Source organism: Notechis scutatus, chromosome 13 (genome assembly GCF_049901735.1).
Source record: "Notechis scutatus isolate UNSWTSFEM ecotype Mainland chromosome 13, rNotScu1.2, whole genome shotgun sequence".
NCBI classification, from domain to species: domain Eukaryota; kingdom Metazoa; phylum Chordata; class Lepidosauria; order Squamata; family Elapidae; genus Notechis; species Notechis scutatus.
Window position 1 is genome coordinate 4,750,412 of NC_142021.1, and position 27,213 is coordinate 4,777,624.

A 27,213-nucleotide genomic window follows, 5' to 3' on the forward strand; every position below is an offset into this window, starting at 1 on the left:
GAGAATCATTGGAGAATTTCTCCTGATGAAATTCAGAGCAATTATCCACCCGACAAGACTGGGAAACGTCGATGGAGTTAGCGGAGATGGCTAAACTGATTGCTTGGATTAACAAACAAACAAAATCATACAATTTATTTCGTTTCAACTTGGAAACCATTTCTGGACTTTGTGCATGAGGTGGGAAAGAAAACGAAACTTTTGATTTCGAGTTTTGCTGATTAGATAGGTTTGCGGTTACAGAAATGGCTAGTACCTCTTATTATGTAAAAGTCAAAAAGTTGAGGTGTGCCAAAAGATTTCAGAAGCCAGTATTTTTCTTTTTCTTCTTTCCTATTACCCTACACTTTTTTCTCTTCCCCTTTTCCTAACCAATTTTCCCATTGTTTTCATTTCTGTATTTTATATTTTGATAAACTGTATTTTATAGTTTGATCAATTGCCCACCTAGCAGTTCCAAAGCATGCAAATGCGAGTAGATTAATAGGTACCATTTTTTCAGGTGGGGGGGGGGAGAGAGTTACAGCATTCCATGTGCTTTTGGCATACATCCATACTGGCCCTGTGACAACAGAAATTGTCTTCGGACAATGCTGGTTGCCTCGGCGAAGAAACGGAGATGAGCGCCGTGCCTTAAAGTTGGACAGAACTAACACGGAAACCTTTATTTATAAAAAAATATGAATTTTAAAAAAGACTGGTGAAACCTGTTTGTTTCCAGCTCTTTTTCTTTTTCCTTAATTCCACAGAAACAACCTGGAATTAAGGAGAAATTTCCTAACAGTGAGAACAATTAACGTGGAATAGCTTGCCTTCAAAGGTTGTGGGTGCTCCATCGCTGGAGGTTTTTAAGAAGAGATTGGAAAACCACTTGTCTCAAATTATATAGGGTCAGGGGGTCAGACTAGAAGATCTCCATGGTCCCTTCCAGGTCTATTTTGATTGATCTTCTCCAAATGCGAGCAAAAGCCTTTATTCTGTGTCTCTAACTTGAAAGCAGGGAACCCAGGAGGAAAACGTGAGTGAGGGGGGGAGGGAGGAAAGATTGAGAGGAAAGAGAGAGAGCGAAGAGAGGAAAGAGAGAGAGAGAGAGAGGAAAGAGATAGATAAAGAGAGGGAGGCAGGAAAGGAAGGAGGGAGAGATTTGAGAGGAAAGAGAGAGTGATTGAGAGAGGAAAGAGAGAGAAGAAAGAGAGGAAAGAGAGAGGGAGGAAAGAGATAAAGAGAGGGAGGCAGGAAAGGAAGGAGGGAGAGATTTGAGAGGAAAGAGAGAGTGATTGAGAGAGGAAAGAGAGAGAAGAAAGAGAGGAAAGAGAGAGGGAGGAAAGAGATAAAGAGAGGGAGGCAGGAAAGGAAGGAGGGAGAGATTTGAGAGGAAAGAGAAAGTGATTGAGAGAGGAAAGAGAGAGAAGAAAGAGAGGAAAGAGAGAGGGAGGAAAGAGATAAAGAGAGGGAGGCAGGAAAGGAAGGAGGGAGAGATTTGAGAGGAAAGAGAGAGTGATTGAGAGAGGAAAGAGAGAGAACAGAGGAAAGGGAGAAGAGAGGAAAGAGAAAGAGGAGAGAGAGGGACGGAGGGAAGGAGGGAGATTGAGAGGAAAGAGAGAGGGAGGGAGAGAGACTCATATAAATCTCCATTGGCTAACCCAACTGTTATGCATCCACATTGGTGCAAGAGGCAGAGGTCTCTTCATTATACTTCTCATGACCCTCCCAGGTTGGCTCTGCCTCTGAGCTTGCTTCCCCCCGCCGCCATTCCAGTCTCAGCCCAGGTCGGTCAGTGGGTGGGAGCATTTTTCCTTCTGTCAGTTTAATTCTTTGATCGATGGGGAAGAGCAGGAAGATGCACCCCAGCGCAGCTGGCCCTCACCCCTGGCAGGAGATCGCCCGGGCGCTGTTGGGAACGGCTGAGTGAAATGTTTGTGGAGCGCGCAGAACACAAGTCAATAGTAATTTAGCTGGATTGGGAGCAGGTCCCTCCTCCTCACGCCTCGCGGCTCCCGGGAGGCAGGAGTGCGTGCAGGATTATTACAGACTCTCTCGGAAGTATTTCCAAAACAATCCTCCGAGAAGCGTGTGGTTGTGTGTGTGTGTGTGTGTGTTGTTCGGGGGGCAAAGAGAGAGGGGGGAAAAGGAAGCAAAGAGAGGGAGCTTCAACAGCTGTTGGCTCCAATGCAGCGCCAGAATTCGTCTGGAAGTTTTTCGGCAAACGGCAACAGCTCTCGGAGAAGAGAAGAACAGAGTTGGAAGGGGCTTCGGAGGTCATCTAGTCCACACACCCCCACCTCCCTTAGGCTGACCTCCTCTTCTTTGAGGGGACGGTGTCGAGCTATTTTCCAAAGCACTAGAAGGCGAGGCAAGAAACAACGAATGGAAAACTAATCAAGGAAAGAAGCCAACCTGGAATGAAGGAGAAACTTCCAAACCGTGAGGACAATCAACCAGTGGAATAGCTTTGCCACCAGAAGTTGTGGGTAGCTCCATCGCTGGAGGCGTTTTAAGGAGAGACTGGACAGCCACTCGCCTGGGATGGTGTGTGGTCTCCTGCTTGTGCAATGGGGTAGACTAGAAGGCCTCCATGGTCAAGCCGGAGAGCCGCTACCATTCCAGACAAATGGCTGTCCCTAAGTAGTGTAAATGGGCGTGGAGGCTTCTTGGAATGGCTAAAAGGCACCACGCCCATATTCTGGTGACGCTGAGGATACAGACGAACCTCCAAGTGGCCTCAACGGACCCGTCTCAAAGGATGCAAATGACCAGCTGCCTGCCAAGAGTATAAACCCTTCCCTTGACCTACCATCCGGTCCGAGCTGAAGAAGCTCCTTGGATGAGAAGCGAAACGTCTCCCAAAGAAAAACAAGGAAGTAACAGTTGCCTCTTGAAAATAAAAATAAAAAAAGCACTTTTGGGACAACCACGGCCTGAAGGATGGAGGATCTCCCTGGACACAGCTCTAAGGTGAGGATGGGGAGAGGCCCGACCCTCTGCGGGAATCAGCCCAGAAGCAACAAAGGAAAACAAGGGAGGAGGCCGAAGGCAAAGAAGCCGATGCAAAACCCATTTTCCTCCTTCGCTGAAGAACGGCAAACAAAAGGGTTTTTTTAAAAAAAAGAAAAGAAAAAAGAAAAGATACCCCTGCTACTATTATGCTCTGGCCAATGGATTTCCCAGGCCACCGCGGCCACAAAGTAAAATTTGAAAGGCTGCTTCTGCTGCGGGCATGCTGTTTTAAAAATACGCTGGGCTTTGAATAACACACAGCCGGAGCCTGGCTCTTCTCTCTCTCTCTTTGCTTTTTCCCTTCCGGGCTTCCCAAAAAAAAAAAAAGGAATAAGAGCGAAGAATGCTTTCTGGGCTCAAGAGGTGGGGATGTCCCCAATGTTTGAAGGTGGGGAGCAGGTTGCGGGGTTAACAAAGGGAAAATGGGTGGGCGGGGGAATGTGGGGGGGGGGAGAGAAAAGATACATGCAGTCAACTCTTCCAAACAGACTTTGTGGGAAAGAGGAGGCCCTTGGCCATTAGCCTTCTCTGTGGTGGAGCGTATTCTCAGGTGGGTGGGGGTTTTCTTTTCTCTCTCCCCCTGCATCCGTGCTGTTCCTTTGAACAGGGGAAGGGTTCAAGGCACTTTGCTGCCTGAAGTAGAGACCAAGCAGTGGGGCTAAGTTTGGTTAGTCAACACAAAGGCAATTGGGCGGGGGGGTTGGCTGGAGGGGGGCGCACGTTCTAAGGCAAACTTGTCCATTTCGCTGGGAGGAGGAGAGAGAGAAATGCAGATATTTCTGCAATGGTTGAAAAGGAGGAGAAGGAGAAGAAGCAAAAGTGAAAGAAGCAGAAGAGGAGGAAGAAAAAGAAGAGGAGGAGGAAGAGAAGGAGAAGACGAGGAGGAGGAGGAGGAGGGAGGAGGAGGAGGAGGAGGAGGAGGAGGAGGAGGAGGAGGAGGAGGAGGAGGAGGGAGGAGGAGAAGCAAAAGTGGAAGAAGTGGAAGAGGAAGAAGAAGGAGAGGAGGAAGAGGAAAAAGAGGAAGAAGAGGAAGAGGAGGAAGAGGAGGAGGAGGAAGAGTAAAAGTGGAAGAAGTGGAAGAGGAAGAAGAAGAGGAAGTAAAGGAAGAGGAAAAGGAGGAGGAAAAGCAAAAGTGGAAGAAGAGGAGGAGGAACAAGAAGAAGAACATGAAGAGGAGGAGATGGAGAAGAAGAAGAGGAGGAGAAGCAAAAGTGGAAGAAGCGGAAGAGGAAGAGGGAGAAGAAAAAGAGGGAAAGGAGAAGAAAGGAAGAGGAGGTAGAGAAAGAAAAAGAGAGGGAGAACAGGAGAAGAAAAAGCAGGAGTGGGGAAGAAAAGGAATAGGAGGAGAAGAGGGGGGAAAAAAGAGGGCAGCCATTTTTTTTTCAAATGCCCCAAACAATTCAAAACAAAAGAATAACTCAGACCAGGTGCTTACCATGAAAGTGCTCTGCCGTTTTTCTTCTCAGGGATTCTACGGTCTCCTCTGAATCTGCCCACTCCAGCACCAGCCTCCTGCCATACAGATGGGTACTATGGCACAGGGCACCGAATGCTCTCTGCAGGGAAGGGAAAGGAAAACTTAGAGCTCTCTTCAGAAAGTTGTCCAAGAAACCCTGTTTTGAGCCAACCTTTGGTTTTTCGTCGCTTGAAAGTCCTCTTCCAGGAAGGATCTTTTCCAGGCTGACCTGGAGATCCCATGAGTTGAAACGTAGACCTCTTAACCCTCAAAGTTGGTGACCTATCACTAAGTTCTTAGCAGAACATTATTCGGGGCCTCCAGTTTCTGATCCAAGCATTGCCAAGTAAAACTCTGATCCCACCTTATTCCTGGTGAAGCCTTGGCTCCATTTAAAGAATATGCCAGGAGATATTGACAATTGTGAGATCCTTGGTGTTCTCTGAGCTTGGTGGTTTTCTTGCAGACGTTCCATTATAAATAACATCAAAACCACCAAGCTCAGAGAACACCAAGGATCCCGCAGGTCAACCCTGAGTAGGAGGAGGAGGAGGAGGAGAAAAAGAAGAAGAAGAGAAGAAGAAGAAGAAGAAGAAGAAGAAGAAGAAGAAGAAGAAGAAGAAGAAGAAGAAGAAGAAGAGGAGGAGGAGGAGGAGGAGGAGGAGGAGGAGGAGGAGGAGGAGGAGGAGGAGGAGGAGGAGGAGGAGGAGGAGGAGGAGGAGGAGGAGGAGGAGAAGAAGAAGAAGAAGAAGAAGAAGAAGAAGAAGAAGAAGAAGAAGAAGAAGAGAAGAAGAAGAAGAAGAAGAAGAAGAAGAAGAAGAAGAAGAAGAAGAAGAAGAAGAAGAAGAAGAAGAAGAAGAAAAGGAGATGACTGTAAGGAGATCATTTGTCTTTTGTTGTTATGGACAGATCTCCCCAGACCACCCTATCTTCTCTCCCTTCCCCACTGTTTTTTCCAATTATTTTTTGCCAAAGATGAAATTTTACAATTCCACCCTGGTTGGGAAGAAGGAAGCCAACCCATTCCTGCAGCGTTTGGGTTGGCTGCTCTTAAAGCAGCGATTCCTTGAATGGAAATATTCTGTTTTATATTATTATTATTATTATTATTATTATTATTATTATTATTATTATTATTATTATTATTATTATTATTATTATTATTATTATTATTATTACATTTTCATTATTACAACTCAAAACATCATAACTTCAACAGCATTTTTGACATCTATACAAGTTCTTACCTTATATGTCTTAATATATTGTATACTAACACTGATTAATATCTTTATCCATAATTGTTATTCTTATATTCTTATATATTCTACATATTTATCATTCATTTTCTTAAGGTCTCTTACAAGTTAACTTTCCTATCTTATTTCTTATTTCTGTTTGTTATCCAATCGTACCATTTATACTAAATTAAGAAATATTCAAAGTCTTCTTTCAATTTCAGTGTAAGCATATTCATTTCAGCGCTTTCCATTATTTTTTGTTGTACCAATTCTTGGCTGGGAATATTAGAAGTTTTCCATACTTGTGCATAGGCTATTCTGGCGGCTGTTGAGATATTTTTGCTTTTATTTGCTGCCGTTGCGTGTCCTTAAATGCCGATTTTTTTACATCCGATATTCCTTAATGAGAGGACAAATGTTTTTGGCTTGGAAACAAACACTGTTGTGGAGTGGGGAGGGGAAAAAAAAAAACCAGAACAATACAAAAACAAAAAAGAGACAACGAGGAGGAGTCAGCTGCGAAGAGTCTAGAGGACTGTTTATCTTGGCAAGGAAGAGCCAGTCCCAGCTCTGGCAAATCGCTGCATTTCTTAATTGTAGGCTCTCGTTTGCTCATTTGTATTTTAATTTCTCACTTCCCCGGGCTGCACGTGAGAGGAGAGGAAAGTCGTGTGAGGATCGAGCTGTATGTGCCGCCTGTAGGCATTTGAGCTGTTTAGCAGCTGGGCATCACCAGAATCTTGTGGTCTCACCTAGGCAAGAGTGTCAACGTTGGGTTCAAAAGCCCTCCGGATTCATTCGTTGTTCTGAAGACGGCGACACCAAACACCCGTGAAATAGCCTCTACCAGATTCAGCTGAATCCTTTCCCTTATTAGGGGGTCAACCCAGATGCCTGCTGGAAGCCCAAATGGGAATCTCTCTCTCTCTCCTTCCTGGAAGCAAGAATCGAGAGTCTGACTGATCCCTGGACAATGTTTCCCAAATGTTCTGCAGTTGGGAACATGCTGAGAGTGGTGGTTTTCTTGCAGACGTTTCATTACCCAACTGGGTAATGTTATCAGTGCTAGAAGGGGGGAAAAACCCCACCCCCTTTTAGCACTGATGATGCTACCTGGTTGGGTAATGAAACATCTGCAAGAAAACAACCGACCTCAGAGAGCACCAAGGACCTTATAGTCCTCCTCTTCTTCTTCCTCCTCCTTCTCTTCCTCCCAACAAACTTCACTCCTTTCTGGCATTGATGAAGTTACCTACTTGGATAATGAAACGTCTGCAAGAATACAATCAACCTCAGAGAGCACGAAGGAGCCTGACACCTCCTCCTCTTCCTCTTCCTCCTCCTCCTCCTGTAACCCACCAGGAAACAACAAAGCTCAGAGCACCAAGGACTACACAGTCCTTCTCCTCTTCCTCGTCCCCCTCCTTCTCCTCCAGTAATTCGCAAGAAAACCACCAAGCTCAGAGAGCACTAAGGACTCCGCAGTTCAAACCTGAGCTAGAAATATCCTCTTCTTTGGGAACTTCCCATTGCTATCTGTTTTCATATTGAAGTACACTTTGCCGCCCCCCCCCCCATAAATAATAATTAATAAATTGATGGCTGGTATATTTGTGAATGCTTTCCCATCATCTCCCCATCTTAAAAAGACCTACTTAAAACGAAATGTTGCATTTCAATCCTGACTTCAAACGCTCGCTGAACAAATGGTTGCAAGTCAAAAGACTTCTCGTATTGTAGGTTTGGGATTCACATCTTCAGAACTTTTGAGAAATGCCATATATGATGCTACTAGCTTGATACCCGTGCTTCGCTATGAAACTATGTGGTCGGGCTTAGTTTTTTTGGGAGGAAAATAAGGAGGGAAAATTCTGCCTCTGCCTACCAGCATCCACCGGTATTCATCTGGCTAGCGTCTTGTCAGTGTGTGAGAGAGTTGAGGGCTGTTTGGAAACTGAAAGAGTATTTGCTATGTGAGCAAGAAGGAGACAGCCTAGGCGTGGCTTAGCTCAACTGTTCTGTACTCAAGCTGCTTGGTGCTCTGAAACTGAAACTCCTCTCCTCTGCTGGTGTTTTGCATTTGGAACAGATTTCTTTTCAGGTGGGGAGTGGGAGTAGAACTCCTTAGCATCAGAGCATGTTAATAATAATATAGGAAATCCTAATGCTCTGATGGTCATTCAGAAAAATCCTTTCTTAGTAAGCACCAAGAGGAACATAGGTGCCAAATTTCAAGTTTGTAGGCTTTACAGTTCTGGAGATTTTGTGATGATGCGTGGGTGGTCTTTCACTTTTATAGATATATAGAAGATAACAAAAATTCAGGTTCAGCACCCTGGATAGCAACCTAAAAGCTAAGACTACAAGACTGATCAGGAATGTGCAGAAAAGCTCTGGTCACATGGAAATCAACTGTTTGCATTGTATCCTTCATTAAACACACACACACACACACACACCAAGCTGAGTTGATTCAGTTTTCAGTTGGGACAATGACTAGATTCAGGAGCATTCAGTTTCAAAAGTCAAACCCCAACAGAGCCCTTACAAATTGCTTTGGCCGTTTTCTCCTCCTGCTACAATTTAATGGCAGCCCCAAGTTAACAGAGATCGTAAAACTGCCACCTAGCGGTTGGCAGCGAGCTGGTGAAATTGTGCAACCTTTGTGTAATGCACACTTGACAACTGCAGGCTTCAATGTCATGAATAATTACAACAGCCACAGCCTCGGGAGCCTAAGGAAATTATCTATTCCAGCAAGTATTATAAGTTGGGTAATAAAGCCATTTGCGTATCAACGTCATGTTTACCAACCATGAGTCACTGTGCGATTAGGGGAGTGCAAAACATTTATATTTCAAATCTAAAAGGCTCCATTTGGGGAGCGAAACGTTTCAAATATTCTGAGCTCAGAACTTGGAAACAGCCAGCAAAATAATAAGGAAAATATTAGTCTGTGCAGAGATGGACGGACTAATTCTAATAATTAAGGATAGAGTACTATGAAGTTTGGAGTAAAATGTATCAGTGGCTGGAGTCGAGGAAAAGAAGAAATTGTTGACGCTTTATAGGAATGAAAGTTAAAGTTTTGTAAGTTAAAGAAAATGAAATATAATGGACAAATATGATATGAATATAAAGACTACAAAAGAGATGGAAAAGAAGCTAGGTTGTAAATATGTATATAAATGCAAATAGAAACAACTATGTAACCAGCATTAAATTAACAACGTAGTAAAAAAGGAAAGATCAACTGTTATATTTCTGGGTTATAGTATGTATGGCAAAAATGAATGCCAAGAAAGTCACACTGTGTTCAATTGTTTTTAATGTTTACTTAATAAAAATTTAAATTAAAAACAAACTTTGAAACAGCTGTCTGGATTTTGGAACCCTTCTAAAATGATCAGGATGGGACATTGATCTGTTTTGGTAATCTGAAATCACGGTTTCAATTGTTGCTGGGCTTTGAAAATACAATCCAGGGAGAATGACATTTCAGAACTGTCGGCATCTCACAAGGTTTGAGGGCCAGACTGTCAAGATCTTACATAATTCAAGTTGGATCCTCTTTGTACAAATGAACAGGCCAGAAAGAAATGTTCACAACACAAGGACGTGTGGTGTTCACACTTGCAATTGGCTGCCATAGATGCTATTATATGCCTGGCCAATCCAATGTATATATTTACCTAATGTATCAATGCCTATGCCATTTAATCTCAATTATCTTTTCACTGTTCAGAGCAATGCACTCTCTTATAATGTTGCTAATTCTGCTTGATAACCAGCAACATTTGGCAGGATGTCCCAAGGAAGAGTTTGGTTTGCTCAAAGTTTAGTAATAATTCTGTTAATCCTCCAGTTGATCTGTTTCTACCTTCCAATGACCTGTTAACTCAAACCCTAATGCTAATACAATATAGAACATCAGAGTTGGAAGGGACCTTGGAGGTCTTCTAGTCCAACCACCTGCTCAGGCAAGAGTGTGATGACCCAGGGTGGGATACAAAACAAACACAGAAAACAGGTGAAGCCCCTTTTATTCTTTCACTTTGCTTCCAAGCTCCGAATATTCTTGACAGAAGACAAAAAACTCCCGCACAAACAGTTACAAGAAGAAGGGAAAAAGGAACACAAACCAGGCAAGATAAGGGCTGGAGGATGTCCACAGATAATACACACTGGGAAGGAAGCCAAATTCAGAGAAGAACCATAAACTAGAGATATTTCCATGCTTTGTTTCCAGCGTTCAACCGTACGCAACTCCGTCCTCTTATTCAGTTGTCACAGCTGCAGCCCATGAAGAGGATCAAGGCCCTCTCCTCCCGAATAGACCACGTCTCTCCCTTATCCTCTCCTCCCTGCATGCCCTAGGATGGAGAGGGGATGGGCCTGGGTCCTCCTCCGACTGCCCAGCCGGCCTCTGCCCTTCCCCAGCCTCCTCCACAGCCCCACTTCCACTCCCTGTCGGCTATTCCTCCTCTCCCTCAGAGTCAGTCTCCACCAGGGGCATGACAAAGAGAGTCTATACCATTTCAGACAACAGACACTGAATCCAAATGTTCACCTAATTAAAGAAGTTTTAATTGTGTTGGATGTGTTTGGCTGATGTATTCATATTAAATATGGCTTTTATGTATTCATCTTATTTTGCATTACAGTGTTTTATGTTATATAAGGCTGGTGAATGAGTGAAATGAAGTTCTACTATCTGTTTTTGTTTACGTTTCCTTGCATGGAGGAGGAGAAAGAAGGAGAAGGGGGAGGAGAATACTAATAATGATACTAGGCAAGTATGGAATGAAACGTGTAACAGTAATACCCATTGTCATCGGGGCACTTGGTACCGTGTCCAAGAATTTTACAAAATACATCAAGAAATTGCAGCTTCCTGCAATAACACCAGCTGGAACTGCAAAAAAACTGCACTACTCGGAACACCATACATCTTAAGAAGGTACTTGGTGGATACGTAGGACGCTGGCAGCAACCGGTATCTACCATCAGCACCTGTCAGGTATTTGTGATGCATTTTTAAATGTTCAGTTGACTTGAGTTTCATGTTTAATGAATAAAAGAGATAATGAGGAGGAGGAGGAGGAGAAAGAGGAGAAGAAAGAAAGAAAGAAAGAAAGAAAGAAAGAAAGAAAGAAAGAAAGAAAGAAAGAAAGAAAGAAAGAAAGAAGGAAGGAAGGAAGGAAGGAAGGAAGGAAGGAAGGAAGGAAGGAAGGAAGGAAGGAAGGAAGGAAGGAAAGAAAGAAAGAAAGAAAGAAAGAAAGAAAGAAAGAAAGAAAGAAAGAAAGAAAGAAAGAAAGAAAGAAAGAAAGAAAACGAATGAGGACTAGCTTCTTTTCTTTTCTAATCAAGGCAATTTTTACAGAAGAAAAATAACCTAGCTGTCAACAAGGGTTGACAAAACCTTGTAAAAGGGCTCCACATCAACTTCCTTTGTCAGAAGGCCACAAAAGGGGAATCACACGACTTGCAACCATCCACAATACGAGCCAACTGCCAAGCGTCTGAATATTTGATCGTGTGACCAGGGCTGCAATGGTAGCTAAGTGTGAAAACCGGACGCAAGTCCCTTTTTCCAGTGCTGTTATAACTTCGGTCACTAAATCCATGTTTGTTCAGTTGAAGGTCTACCCGTAAATAAAAGACCGAAGGGGCCATCCACACAAGTGTGCTGTTAAGGTATTAAGATTTAAGAACTGACCAGCAGTAATTGCTGCCAGCCGCTGTAAGTTTAGCCAATGAAATAAGGATGAATCAGCATAGCATGGGTATTGCTCTTTTAAGACTAAGAGTGGGTCCACAGAAGTTTTACCCCTTTAAGAAGTGCTTATATAAGGCAGCCATTATAGAGGACGTGTCCTCTCTCCTTGTGTCCAGTATTCATTGTAGAGTTCTCTTTTTTAAGAAGAAGTTTTGCTTGCTTGTAAAGTTATTTATATAAGAATGTCTTGTATATAAACCACCACCGTTAAATGTCTCTGCGTGTTGTGTTTTGCTCCTGGGGTTGTTCTCATAATGGTAGTCACACTGCAAATACTCTGACATGTGCCAATGATCCCGGAGTCTTGATTTCATGGCCATGTGGGCTGACACACAGATGCATGTTGGGCGGGGTTCTACCATGACGGGTGTCGTAGATCAAGCAAGGAAGCCTTCGAGGTCACCTCCCCGGGGTTGCCCCAGCTCACCAGATCTAAATGCTTGTAATTTGGCGTATGGGGCCACTCCGTCTCCTCTTTCCCCATTGCCCTATTAAATCCTTCAGCCCGGCAAGTCCGGAGGGAGAAAACCATTAGTGAGATACAATACAGTCGACAGCGTTAGGGGGTTGATAGATTTCTCATTCTTCCTCCGAAACAAAAGGGTGATCAGATGCAGAGAGTATGGCCAAGGCATGACAGCTGAGTCTTTTCTGCCAAAAGGGAGAAGATTCATTCCTTAGTTGGAGGGGGTTTTGTTTTCTGTTTCGTTGGAAAGAACAGTTGACTTTTTAATACCGTCCTGCACCCTCTGCGCCGCAGGAATGGTTGCGGGAAAAGGAAGACAACGGACATGGCAATAGACTAACCACGGCTTTGAACAGGAGCTACCCACAAAAGCAACATTCGGTTATGCGCCTGTGTATTCTTCTCTTTAGATACTTGAGGGTGGATTCTCCCATGCAATGTTTGAATAGCAAATAGAAATTCCAGTTTTTCCGCCCCCCACGGATATCAATATATTACACCTACTTTATTATAGTGTGCATATGTGTGTGTGTGTATAATGTTTTTATATACATACACACACATATACATATGTCTGTCCGTCCATCCATCCATCCATCCATCCATCCATCATCCATCTATCCACCCAGTGGTGGGATTTGAACAACTTAACAACCGGTCCTCTGGCTGGGTAGGCATCACACCCAGCCCCGCCTCCTGGCCACTTGCCTCAAAGGCAGAAGTAGGGTTCAGCTGGTTGGGGCTAATCCCACCATTGGCTGGCCCTGCCTATCCGACCCGTTTTCAGTCTATTTTTGGGTTAGGGCCGAAAAACAGCCAAAAACCTGCCTGGAAAACAGGCTGAAAAATGAGCAGTGACTAATTACACAGAATCTTAACTACCGGTTTGGCTGACCCGGTGCGAACTAGAAGCAGCCCCCCCACCTCTATCTATCTCTTATCTCTCTATCTATCTCTATCTCTATCTCTAATATCTATCTATCTATCTATCTATCTATCTATCTATCTATCTATCTATCTATCTATCTATCTATCTCTTTTCAGCCTAATTGATGTCTGTGGGTTTCACCACTCGCAAAGGGTTTTCTCGGCACACCAAACATTTAAGAACCCCAGTTTTAGAGGCATTTCAATTTACAATCTCAATGAAAGTGAGAAAACCTACAGAAAAATAGGCCAATTGGTTGTGCGGTATGATGGATCCACGAAACATCACTCGTTAAACAAACCATAGTCGAATAGGTTTGTGCAAATCACACAGAAAGCTATAAACCAGGGTTTAAGAAACAAAAACAAACCCACAAGTGGTTGGTTTAAGTCATCAGCTCAGCCCCAACTAACACAAAGAGCCGAAATCAAACAAACCACAGTTTAATGGTATCTAAGATAAAGCCTGCAGGCTTGATGCTTTTACGGCTAATCCTTGATTTGGTCGAAAGGACAACAACAACGGTCATGTGATCAAAATTTGGGCACTTGACAACTTATGAGGGTTGCAGGCTCGTGTGATCGCTATTTGCCAGTCAGCGGGTGAAGCCAGATTCATTTAACGACTTCCTGATTCACTTAACAGCTGTTATCAAAACTTGAGATAAAAATTGGGTGTCACGCAATTAATCATCTACTTTAACATCAGAAATTCTGGCCCTAATTTTGGTGATAAGTCAGGGACTTCCTGCGCATGACACCAACCTGGTCTATATATGGTCAAGGCTGCTCTGTGAAACATTTTAACCTGCTTGTCCCAAAGGTGCCTTTTATTTTTTTCAAGAGGCCAATTGGACTTTCTGGTTTTTTTCTTTGAAGATGTTTTGCTTCTCATACAAGAAGCTTCTTCAGCTCTGGACTGGATGGTGGGGAAGGGAAGGATTGATACTCCTTGCAAACAGCCGGTCAATGACTATCATCCACCCAGAGCTGAAGAAGCTGCTTGGATGAGAAGCAAAACATCTTCAAAGAAAAAAACAAGGAAGTGCAGTTGGCCTCTTGAAAAAATAGCCTCTTTGGGACAACCATGATCTGGATGACTGAGGATCTCCATTGACATTTTATCCTGGTTATTTGGGAGCTGAGATATTAGACATGGCTCTCTTTAATTCCAGCATCCTGAGAAAGATTATGTTTTTGCTTGAATATTTCTCTTCTGTTAGTCCCCAGAATAAAAATACGGTTTCTACGATAAACAGCTTCCTGTTGGGAATTGGGAAAATATATCTGAAGGGCTGTTTGATGCTCTCAAAATTCCCTTCGCCTGTATGGTGTAATTATACGGGAGGGAAGGATACTTTAAAAATGGGTCATCTTGGATTTGCTATGAATATGGTAAAGTATGCAGATGAGACTCGGGGCTGCCTGCCTTTTGGGGAAAATACTAGGGTAGGATATTTCACAAATTGTAAGAACATGTGCAGACATACGGCGACTCCTCGACCTCAGACGACAATTGGATACTGCAACCTTCACAACTAGGAACCAGTTGCTAAGCATCCCAAGTTTTTTAAGTGAGCCGGGCTCGATTTTAAGTGCCTTGGTACCTCCCGATTGTGCAGAAAAAAATCCCTGTAATTATTTTAAGTGAACCACGAGGTTGTTTCGCGAATCCAATTCTCTCGCTGAGTCCGCCTAATGTGGCCGCAGGATTCACTTAACAACTGGGGCAAAACGTATTTCACAGCCGCCTTGCTTAGCCCCAGACATTTTGAGCTCAGTTGCGGTTGTAAGCCGAGGACCATCCTGTATCAAAGGGGGGTGGGGGAATGCATGCAGAAGAGTTCGCTCACCTTGGCATCCTGCTTGGTCAGGAAATCCACAAAGCCGAAGCCACGATGCGTTCCCGATCCGAACATTTTCTTCGGCAGGCGGACTGTCTTCAGCTCTCCAAAGGTGCTAAGGAAGCAGGGAGGAGGAGAAGAAGAAAAAGAGATGAATTTCCAAGTGAAAGTCCAAAAGTTTGGAGAAACTAACAGAAGAGCAGAGTTGGAAGGGCCCTTAGAGGTCTACTAGTCCAAACCCCCCCCCTCAGGCAGGAAACCCTAGACCATTTCAGACGAATGGCTGTCCAATCTCTTCTTAAAAATTTCCAGTGTTGGAGCATCGACAACTTCCGGAGGGAAGTCATTCCACTGATGAATTGTTCTCAGTGTCTGTAAATTTCTTCTTAGTTCTAGGTTGGATCTCCTTTTGATAATCTTTCAACTATTACTTAATAATAACAGGGTTGGAAGGGACCTTTGAGGTCCTCCAGCCAACCTTCTGCTCAAGCAAGCAACTCTAATACCATTTCAGACAAATGGCTCTCTAGTCTTTTTCTTAAAAACCTCCAGTGAGGGAGGCAATCACAACGTTTGAAGGCAAGTTGTTCCACTGGCTAATTGTGCTCAAATTTCACCTTATTTCTAGGTTGCTTCTCTCCTTGATTAGTTTCCATCGACTGTTTCTTATTCTGCCTTCTGGTGGCTTTGGAAAACAGCTTGACTCCCTCTTCTTTGGGGCAGCCCCTCAGATACTGGAAAACTGCTCTCATGTCCCCCTTAGTCCTTCGTTTCATTAGGCTAAACATAGCTAGTTCCTGTTCCCATGGCCACTCCTGCTCCCCAATATTGCAAGGGTGATAAGGACATTATTCATATATATATATATATTTAGCAGAGGGTCATCTAAATTTTAGATGACCTATAGCAGAATAGCAGAGATGGAAGGGACCTTGGAGGTCTTCTAGTCCCGTGCTTAGGCAGGAAAGCCTATACCATAGACAAATGGATGTCCAATGTCTTCTTAAAATCCTCTAGTGTTGGAGCACAATTTCTGGAGGCAAGTTGTTCCACTGATTAATTGTTCTCACTTTCAGAAAATTTCTCCTTAGTTCTAGGTTGCTTCTCTCCTTGGTTAGTTTCCATCCGTTGCTTCTTGTCCTGCCTTCAGGTGCTTTGGAGAGTAGCTTGACTCCCTCTTCTTTGGGGCAGCCCCTCAAATATTGGAAGACTGCTATCCTGTCACCCCTTAGTCCTTCTTTTCATCAAACTAGACATACCCAGTTTCAGCAACCCTTCTTCATATGTTTTAACCTCCAATCCTCTAGAACCCTGGGGTTTTGGACTGCCACTGATCTGCACAAACAACAAAGCTCCATGTGTAAGATGCAAGCAGCACACAAAACCACGTCTCCTCCGGTCCACGGGAAAAACCTCTCTCCACGGAACCAGTCCCTGGTGCCCTAAAGGTTGGGGGGCCTCTGCCCTGGAGTGAGCCCCCAACCAATTTTACGTTTGCCCCAACGCTTGGCCTGATCTCCGAATCAGCTACTTTTTTTTTTCTACGTTTGCCCCACACGCTGAACCAGAAAGGAATGAAATGTGCTTTTAATGGCGCCAGTTCCATTCCAGGGAGACCGGAGTTTCAAAGGTCTTCCGTGCCTGCAACTTGCTTAAGTCAGCACTGCTGAATTTCATTTTGTTTGAGAAGAACGGCACCTCCATATTCCAGGCGTCCTCGACTTATAACCGTTCGTTTAGTGACCATCCAGAGTTACAACGGCACTGAAACAGGTGACCTTATATCACCGTTTTTCACACCGTTGCTGTCAGGGTTCCAATGGACGCCCTAATTAAACTGTGAGCCCAGCATCAAAAGACACCCAGTTATTTATTAGGAGCAATATGTCGGCATGGATCCAAAGGAAGTCAGCTCTGCCTCGTGTAATTTACGGCCCACCGACCACCCTGTTTAGGATCAAAATTCAGATGCTTGTCAACTGTTTCATAGGTATGATGGTTTCAGGGTCCTGGAGTCCCCTTTAGCGACCTTCTGGCCAGCAAAGACAACGGGGAAGCCAGATTCACTTAAAGCACCGTGTGGCTCATTGAACAACGCCAGCAATGGGGGCGACGGGAGTCGTAAAACGGAGCAAAACTCACTGAACAAATGTCTCACACAAATTCCGGTCTCAATTGTGGCCACAAGTTGAAGACGACCTGACAAATGGAACCCAATTGGGGGGGGGGAATCCGATTCACTTAATGACTGCATGATTCGCTTAATGACTGCATGATTTGCTTAACGACCGCAGGGACCGGCTTAACCACTGTGGCATGAAAGGTGCTAAAATGGAGGGCAATTCCCTCAAGCAACTAACTCTCTTGCTTAAGCTGCAAAAATCTATTGTGGTCATAAGTCAAGGATCCCATATGTGTGTGTGTGTGTGTGTGTGTGTGTATGTATATATATATATATATGTATACACACACATGTATACACACACACACACACACACAAACACGCACACACAAGGAGGGGAAAGTGACACAAATTTCCCCGGCAAAACAGCCGTTTCTCCTGCATCCCCAAGTCCGCATCAGGCCCATTCATCAACCCCAATGTGCAAATCGGGATATCCATGAATATTTGATGCGCACTCCGACCAGAAAGGTGCGCTGTTTTATCCGACGTTCTCCTTCCTCCCCCTCCTTCCCCCCGCCAAAGCTCAGGGCTCGGGAAGCCGCTGGGCCGGAGCAGGCACATCTGGGAATAAACACGGCAAAAGTGTTGTCAACGCTCTCGTGAAAACGACGGAAAGCTAAATCCGAGGAGTTAACCCCTCTGCGCCGACGGCATGACCAAGCATCCATCTGCCGAATTTCGTCGAGGCGGCGCGGCGGATAAGTGGAACATGATGAAGCCTGTTCATGAATCCACACGTTTCTCTCCCTCCCTCTCCCTCTCTCTTTCTCTGTCATCGGAGTCCCTCCCTCTCCAACTCCGTTTGCCTTTCGGGCATTAACACAAACACACACACACTAACACACACACACAAAACAGAGTAAAGCGGATGAGCCATCATTGCCGTCTTGAAACAGCAGCTTAAACCAACATTTGCAGGAAGGGAAGGAAAAAGGGAACCAAAACACCAAAACACGGTGGGTTTGCTGGTTATATAAGCACACAAAAAGCGTGTGGGTTCGCTTGTTTATGAAAAGCCAACCCCGCTCCCAGCTCACCAGACCAGATGGGAATCTGTCCATCTCAGGATTAAAGAGTTGGAAGGGACCTTGGAGGTCTTCTAGTCCAACCCCCCCTGCTTAGGCAGGAAACCCTATACCGTTCCAGACAAATGGATGTCCAATCGCTTCTTGAAAACCTCCAGTGTGGGAGAACCCACAACTTCTAGAGGCAGGTTGTTCCAAGGGTTAATTCTTCTCTCGATCAGGGAAGTTCCCCTTATTTCTAGGCTGCTTCTCTCTTTGATTCCATCCGTTTTTTGTGTCCTGCCTTCAGGTGCATCTCCCAAAGGAGGACAACCATTTTGATATGAACACCTGGATGTTCGACTCCCTGAAGAGAGCCATTGGTTATTGGCTCTGGGACAAGTTTTTGAACTAAACCTGATGTGATGGAAATCCACTGGGGCTCCTGGCGCTCTAACCTGCAAAATCTTTCTCCCTCAAAATATCCTTCTCCTCTTATTTTCAAAAATCCGTCTCCTCTATTTTCTTGCCTGGCCCACTGCCTACCTACATTTTTAATATCCCACCTTGGCAGCTCTTAGCAATTCCCTGACTGATCTAGCAAAATTGTGCTACGGGGATCCTTGGTGCTTTCTGGAGCTTGGTGGTTTTTCTTGCAGATGTTTCGTTACCCAACTAGGTAACATCATCAGTGCTGGAAGGGAGTGGGGTTGGCGGGGAGGAGAAGGAAGATTTTGGGATCCTTGATGCGGTCTGAACTGGTGGTTTTTCTTGCAGACGTTTTTATTACCCGACCAGGTAACACCATCAGTGCTACAAGGGAATGGGGTTTGTGGAGTGGTGGAGAAGAGGAGGAGGAGGAGGAGGAGGAGGAGGAGGAGGAGGAGGAGGACTGTAGTCCTTAGTGTTCTCTGAGCTTGGTGGTTTTCTTGCAGACGTTTTATTACCCGACTAGGTAACACCATCAGTGCTACAAGGGAATGGGGTTTGTGGAGTGTTGGAGAAGAGGAGGAGGAGGAGGAGGAGGACGACGACGACTGTTCTGTGAGCTCATTAACTTTGGGCTCCATTTTGGCCGTTCAGTGATACATATTTTTTTTATGCCTTTTAAGACTGTATTGTACACCACGCAGAATCCTTACCGCGAGGGAAGCTGGACGGTTCTTAAACAGCGTCAATACACAATAATTTTAAAATATCCCAAGCTGGGGGAACGAATAAGGGTGGCGCCCAAGCCCCTAACACCCCCAAAGCAAGAATTCCAACAGGCTTTCCTCCACACACACACACACACACCCTCTTCAGCAGCTGAGCATCACCGTCAGGGAGAACAATGGGGGTAACTAAGGATTCCCAGACCGGGACGAAGCCAAGACGTCCCCTCCCTTCCCCGCTGTGTTGATAATTAGAATCCATAACACGGCCATAGTCATCTCCCAAGCTGCGAAAATGAACGCTTTCATGCCACCCCCCACCCGCCTTTCTCCTCCGAGGCCGAGTGAGCCTCTCACACCTCTTTTCCAATTACGATATTCACCTTTTAAGGAATTGGAGGTGGCACCAATTACCCTCTCCGGAGCCCGTGGGTGCCCTGTCTACGAAGAATAATTTATGTTTTGATCAACAAGGAGAGTTCTCACATTTCTAATTTGTTATGGGGGGGGGGGGCAAGGGATGGGGTTGGCTCGGCGTGGGCATCTGGGGAGGGGTGGGGGTGGGTGTGTTTGGGGGCTGGGGGGCTGGGGGGAGGGAGCAGGGGGAGGAGGAATGAAGGAGGCAGGATGTCCTGATGGGGCACCGTAAAGACGGATTCTGGTTTTCTCCCGACAGCCTCAAGTGGCACCGAGTGTGCGGAGGGAGCCCTATTTGTATGCAGATGCGTGCATGAAAAGAATAATTGGGGAGGCGTGTGTGTGTGTGTGTGTGTGTGTGTGAGAGAGAGAGAGAGAGAGAGAGAGAGAGAGAGAGAGAGAGAGAGAGAGAGAGAGGGAAGAGAGATTCTTCTCCCCGGGGGAGAACAACCTCATGCCAGCAGGCGAGCCGAAACATGCTTTCCGAGAGGATGCTAAGACATCCAACTCTTCGTTCTCCCCCGCAAATTTGGGAAAGGCACAAATTTCATTTGGACTAGCGCCGATGAGGTTACCTGGTTCAGGTGACGAGACGTTTGCAAGAAAACGAAGCAAGCTCAGGGAGCACCAAGGAGCCCTCCCCATTTCGTTTTGTTGGCTTTCAGGCCTAAGGCGGGACTAGAACTCACGGTTCTCCTGGTTGATGGGCCCAAAGTCACCCAGCTGCCTTTCATGCCTAATGTGGAACCAGGATTTGCAATCTCCTAGTGATTGGCCCAAAGTCACTCAGTTGACTTCCGTGCTTAAGATGGGACTAGAACTCACCATCTCCTGGTGATTGGTCCCAAGTTCACCCAGCTGCCTTTCATGCATAAAACAGGACTAGAACTCACCGTCTCCTGGTGACTGACCCAAAGGCACCTGGTCGACTTCCATGCCTATGGGAGTGCTAGAATTCACTGTCTCCTGGGGATTGGCCCAAAGTTACCCTGCTGGGTTTCATGTCTAAGGCGGGACTAGAACTCCCTGTCTCCTAGTGATTGACCCATAGCTTCCCAGTCGACTTTCATGCCTATGGGAGGGCTAGAATTTACCATCTCCTGGTGATGGGCCCAAAGTCACCAGCTGCCTTTCATGCATAATGTGGAACTAGAATTTACAATCTCCTAGTGATTGACCCATAGCCACTCAGTCGACTTTCATGCCTAAGGCAGGACTAGAACTCACCGTCTCCTGGTGACTGGCCCATAGCCACTCAGTTGACTTTCATGCCTATGGGAGGACTACAATTCACCGTCTCCTGGTGGTTGGCCCAAAGTCACCCAGCTGGCTTTCACGCCCTAAGGCGGAACTAGAACTCACCTCTCCTAGTTTCCAGCCAGATTGCCTTAACCACTACATCAAACTGACTATTTTGGGGGGGTTATTTTTTTGTCTCCTAGCACAGATCTAATCCAGTGGTTGAGCAGGTTAAAAAACAACAACAACCTTTTCTCCCCTGAATTATCTGGACATCACTGCTGACCCCTTTTTAGTTTTGAACCCTTTGGCTTCATCCTCCTTTAAACTCAGACCTTCTCTTCTGCGCTGCCAGAAAATTGCCTTAATCTTTGGCAAATTGTTCTCTCTTTCCCCCACCCCCAATCACGTACAATAAATGGGGTGGAGATGGGAGATATTATTTTGTTCTTCGGGGCTGGGCTGAACGATACCACACGGGGTCGAGTAAGTCTCACTGCAATCGTGAAAGATTTTGCGGTGTTTTCCTTCCCTTCCAAACAGCCAACTGGCATCCTTGCAAGAATCCTGCTATATATATATATATATATATACACACACACACTACAGGCAGTCCTCGATTTATGACCATAATTGAATGTGCTGGGATGGTTGCAAAGCGGGTCATCATTGGGCACCTAGCCTGATTTTGGCAGCTTTCATTAGGTGAACGCTGCAGTTGTAGAATGAACCAGTCGCTTGCTACGCGTTGCCGGAAGTCAGAGGTAAGCACGGGCTTCTGGCAAAAATTGCACTAGCAATAAGCACTTTGACTTATATACGGCTTCAGGGTGCTTCACAGCCTTCTCTAAGAGGTTTTACAGAGCCAGCCTCTGTAAAGGTCCTCGTTTTAACGGCCTTGGAAGGACGGAAGGCTGAGTCAACCGTGAGCCGGTCAGGATCAAACTGCTGGCAGTGGGCAGAGTTTGCCTGCAATGCTGTATTTTAACCACTGCGCATGAAGGAAGTAAGGGAGGGAGGGAGAGGGAGAAGATGAGGAAGGGAGGAATGAAGGAGGGAGGAAAAAGAGAAGGAGGAAGAAAAGAGAGGAGGAGGAAGGGAAAAGAGCAGGAAAAGAAAGGAGGGAGGGAGACGAAGGGAGGGAGGGAGGAAGGAAGGAGAAGATGAAGATGAAGAAAGGAAGGAGGAAAAAGAAGGAGGAAGGTAAGACAGAAGGCAGGAAAGGAAGGGTGGGAGGTAGAAGGAAGATGAAGGGAGGGAAGGAGAAGATGAAGAAGGAAGGAAAGGAGGAAAAGAAGGAGGAAGGAAAGAGAGAAGGAGGAAGGGAAAAGAGAAGGCAGGAAAGGAAGGGAGGGAGGGAGAAGGAAGACTAAGGAAGGGAGGGAGGAAGGGAAGATGAAAAAGAAAGGAGGGAGGGAAAAGAGAAGGCAGGAAAGGAGGGAGGGAAAAGGAAGAAGAGGAAGGAAGAGGAAGAAAGAAAAAAGAAAAAGGGAAGGGAGGAAGGAAGGAACACCCCCCCCAAAAAAATATTGTACAATATGCTTCTTGCAGACAAAGGAAACCTTCAGAAGGATGCAACCCCTCCCTCCAGCCCTCCCAAATCACACAAGTCTGAACAAGAAAGCTCTAAGAAATATGTGCTTGGAGCTAGTGTGTGTGTTTGTGTGTGTGTGTGTGTGTGTGCGTGTGTGTGCGTGTGTAGGGGGGGAAGAGAGCTGCCACAATCCTTCGGCTATCTCTCCGCTGCCACCCAAATAGCATTTTTCTCCAAACTAGCCACAGCCTGTTCCTGCTTCGGTGCCAAACCGATGATTAGGGAAGCCAATCGCTTCCCGTTTTTTCCCCCCCGGCTCTCCAAATGGAAGGGTTGGGTCAAATCATTTGGCCCCCCGGGTCTAAAGCATGGCCACTCACACCACCACCCCTTTCCTTAAAAGTGGGGTGAAGTAATGGAACAGGGAGCGCGTGCGTTAAGGTCACCCCCATTTGCTTCCAACAACTTTTGCTAGGGCTTAAACCCCCGTTAGAAGAAAATAATTGAGGAGGGGTGTTAATTCAAGCTAATGACATCATGGCAAGCTCATTAGCAGCCAAGGCTGGTCATTGAGAGCGAAGTTAAACCTTTTTGCCAGCTTTCCTGGAACGTGGAATACTTAGGAGAGGCCTGGAGACCTAAAACTAGAAATTCCAGTCCTCCATCTGGCTATGAGTCCCAAAACTGGTTAAGTGTAGTCTTGGTAAAGGCCAGACTGGAATATCGCATCCAGTTTTGGTTGCCACGATGTTAAAAAAAAAGATGTGGAGACTCTAGAAAGAGTGCAGAGAAGAACAACCAAGATTATTAGGGGGCTGGAGGCTAAAACATACAAAGAACGGTGCCAGGAACTGGGTATGTCTAGTCTGATGAAAAGAAGGACTAGGGGTGACATGATAGCAGTCTTCCAATATCTCAGGGGCTTCCCAAAGTCTTCCAATATCTCAGGGGCTGCCCCAAAGAAGAGGGAGTCAAGCTATTCTCCAAAGCACCAGAAGAAGGCAGGACAAGAAGCAACGGATGGAAACTAATCAAGGAGAGAAGCAACCTGGAACTAAGAAAAAGAAAATTCTTGCCAGCGAGAACAATTAATCAGTGGAACAACTTGCCTCCAGATGTTGTGGTGCTCCATCCCTGGAGGTGCTCTCTGAGCTTGGTAGTTTTCTTACAGAGGTGTCATTCCCCAACTAGGTAACATCATCAGTTACCTATCCACAAAGCCACTAGCACTGATGATGTTACCCAGTCGGGGAATGAAATGTCTGCAAGAAACTCACCAAGCTCAGAAAGCACCAAGGACCCCACAGTTCAAGGCTGAGCAACCAACATTCTATTCTATTCTATTCTATTCTATTCTATTCTATTCTATTCTATTCTATTCTATTCTATTCTATTCTATTCTATTCTATTCTATTCTGCTCTTATTCTATTCTATTCTTTCATATTTCTATTCTATTCTGAGTTCTGTTCTATTCTATTCTATTCTATTCCATATTTTCTATTCTATTCTATTCTATTCTATTCTATTCTATTCTATTCTTTCTATTCGATTCAATTCCATTCTTTCTATTCTCTATTCTATTCTATTCTAATATTCATTCTATTCTATTCTATTCTATTCTATTCTATTCTATTCTATTCTATTCTATTCTATTTCTATTCTATTCTACTCTCTCTACTCCTATTCTATTCTATTCTATTCTAATATTCATTCTATTCTATTCTATTCTACTCTCTCTACTCCTATTCTATTCTATTCTACTTTATTCTATTTGATTCTATCTATTCGATTCAATTCGATTCTTTCTATTCTCTACTCTATTCTATTCTATTATTCATTCTATTCTATTCTAATATTCATTCTATTCTATTCTATTCAATTCTATTCTATTCTATTCTAATCTTTCTACATTCTATTCTATTCTTATTCCTTTTCTCTTCTATGTTCTATTCCGATTCTATCCTATCCGATCCTTCTAATTTCTATCCTCTCCTCTCCTCTGTTCTATTCTATTCTATTCTAATCTTCTATTTTTATTCTCTTCTCTTCTATATTCTATTCCTTTTCTATCCTATCCTTCTATTTTCTCTCCTCTCCTCTATTCTACTTCTACTCTATACTTCTAATTCCTATTCTATCCTATCCTACCTTCAGGATCAGTCAGCCATCCTCCATCCTGGGCTCCACACCTTCACCCTAAGAACAGAAGCCAGGTCTCTCTTCCCTCCATCCCCCACCCCCCAAGAAATGACAGGCTGGGGGGGGGGGAACCTGCCCAGGATGAACCGTGCCATTGGCACGAAAGCTGCCAGAGTTTTAACAGCGCCGGCTCCGTTCCACTGCCCCCTCCCCCACCAATCCTGACGTGCTTCGGATTTTGCCTGTAACACCTTCCCGGTTTGGCAAGATGTCACAAGGCAGGTGGGATCGTCTTGATTAAGAAAGGAGGAGAGAAGAAGGGGAAGAAAAAAAAAAAAGACAGCGGCAAGATACCGTAATTAGAACGGTCATTAGCAACACACGCAGCAGAGGGTCTTGCAAATGAAGTGTAGATTTGAGTCTGTTTTTCAACTCACCGGGTAGATGAACAGTCAGTCCGATTAGTTAATGGGACCAGTTTCTTCGAGCAGCAGGAAACGGGGGAGGTTGGGAGATACTTAAAGGGGAGGGTGAAAAATTGCTAATGGAGGCAGCGATATTTCGCTTAGAAAAAGGCAGCACTAACTCTCTTTTGGTCTTGCTTATGGCCATAATGGGGCTATTCTGACCTGGCTCCCAAACACGACAAACCCTCTGTAGTTAAATAAATGTTCCCTTTATTAGGATCACCAGCAGCACCTCGATCTCTCTCTCTCTCTCTCTCTCTCTCTCTCTCTCTCTCTCTCTCTCTCTCTCTCTCTCTCTCTCTCTCTCTCCCCCCTCCCCCTCCCTCCCTCCCTCCCTTTTTTTTTGCAAATCTTGAGACTAACTAAGATCCGGTCCTAGGCATTCTGTCGCCTTGGGATGACTTGGAAAATAGGCCATCCCCATAAGTCAAAATACATCCCACAAAGCTCCATTTTTGTAGAAAGATCGTAAATTACATCAGCTGCTTATCGCTTGCTGCTGGAGGACGGCGGCGAGATCCGAAAACTTTTTGTCTAAAGACAACAGCAGCATTGTCCTGGGCTGAGGCCCGCTCCACCCATTTCAGACGTCCGTACAACATCACGATGTGCATAGCGAAGGGGCGAAGCTGGATTGGAAATGAGGGGATACCGGTTTAATTGGTCACCCCCTTTCCTTGAACCCACAATAAATACCTCCTTGTATCTGTTGCTGCAAGGCAGCAATGGGAAACAATTTGGTTTGGGCTGGGGTTTGCTTCTCTTTCTTTCCCCCCTCAAAATGGCTCTTATTCTAATAGAAGGGAATATTTGTAGCTCAGAGTTGGACTGTGGGGTCCTTGGTGCTCTGTGAGCTTGGTGGGTTAGCAGACTAGTAAGTTTAGGTTAAGTTTAAGTTTTAGGTTTATCATAGCTTAGTACAAACCTGGACTCAGCTAAGAAGGGCAATTCCCCAAGAATAGGTATAAGAGGCAGTCTGGTTTTTGCACAATCCATCCTCAAATATTCAGCTTACTTGGCCTGATTTTGCTTGCTTTTGGGACCATCCCATTTTGAATTATTGTGGCTCTAACTCCTTCGCTGATGTGCAAAATATCAGAAAAAATGAGTTTATTTTTTTGAAAGAGAGAGAGAAATAAACTGCAGAAAAACCCTACAGGTCCTGTGGCCATCCGGCATACACATTGCTTTGGTTCAAAGTATAGGTGGTCCTGGACTTATGACCGTGTTATAACTGAGCCCCAAATTTAGGCTGTTGAGTTTTCCCCACCACGGTTGTTACGCGACTCATTGCAGTCGATAAGTTAGTAACCCAGTTGTTAAATGAGCCTGGCTTTGCTTGTCAGAAGGTCGCAAAAGGACGGTCGTAAGTATGAACCACTTGCCAAGCGCCAGAATTTTGATCAGGTGACCATGGGGACGTTGCAAAGGTCGTAACTGTGAAACACGGTCGTAAGTCCCTTTTTGCAGTGCCGTTCTAACTTTGAACAGTCACCAAACAAACCATTGTAAGTCGAGGAGTCCCTGTATATTGTCACAAAAACTTGCTTCAAGAATATATATTTAAGAGAAAAAATAGAGTCTTTTTTTAAAAGGCATTTTTAAATCTAAAACTTCTTGGACTTTGATGTTGGCTTTCTCTAATTCCCCCCAAACTGGCATTGACTCCATTAATTGCTTTAACGAGGAGAGTAAGTAGAATTTGCAGAGAAGATCAAATGGAATGCAAATCCGCTAAGGTGAAAAGAAATCTCATTAAGGGCCTCCATTAAAGAAACGAAGAAGTCTTGGTAATTTTAAAAAAAGAAAATCTTTAGAAATGAAGGAAAGTCTCTCTGTCTTTCCTCTTCGGGGCCTTCAAAAATCACAAAATAATCCCAAGAGGCAAAAAGGGGAACAGAAGCCAAAATAAAACCACCCCAAACTATAAGCCTATCTATCTATCTATCTATCTATCTATCTATCTATCTATCTATCTATCTATCTATCTATCTATCTATCTATCTAATCTATCTATCTCAAGGTTGCCTCAGCTTTCCATCCTTCCAAGGTGGGTAAAATGAGAAGATCCAGATTGTTGGGGGCAAGAGGCTGACTCTGTAAACCGCTTAGAGAGGGCTGGAAAGCACTGTGAAGCGGTATACAAGTCTAACTAATACCACTATTGCCTTCTAGGGCAGCAGCCCCCAACTTTTTGGGAACTAGGGACCAGTTCCATGGAGAGACGGTGTTCCGTGGACCGGAAGGGGGCACGGTTCTACATGCTGCCTGCACCCCACTGTTTTTGCACGGCCCAGTTTCTGGCATGTCACGTCCGGAGGTTGGGACCCCTGTTCTTGGGTGCCCCCGTTCATACGACGGCC

The 27,213-nt window shown here is 44.9% G+C and overlaps 1 protein-coding gene across 6 annotated transcripts in view; it reads right to left on the reverse strand.

Moving 5' to 3' along the window:
- RBM19 (RNA binding motif protein 19) overlaps positions 1-27,213 on the reverse strand; it is a 72,205-nt gene that overhangs the window by 23,210 nt on the left and 21,782 nt on the right. For all 6 annotated transcript variants that reach the window (XM_087942772.1, XM_087942771.1, XM_087942768.1 and 3 more), the window contains exons 22-23: positions 14,720-14,825; positions 4,433-4,553 (exon numbers count right to left, since the gene is read on the reverse strand). In XM_087942772.1, coding sequence (XP_087798898.1) covers positions 4,433-4,553; positions 14,720-14,825 — 227 coding nt within the window. The remainder of the gene's footprint in view (positions 1-4,432; positions 4,554-14,719; positions 14,826-27,213) is intronic.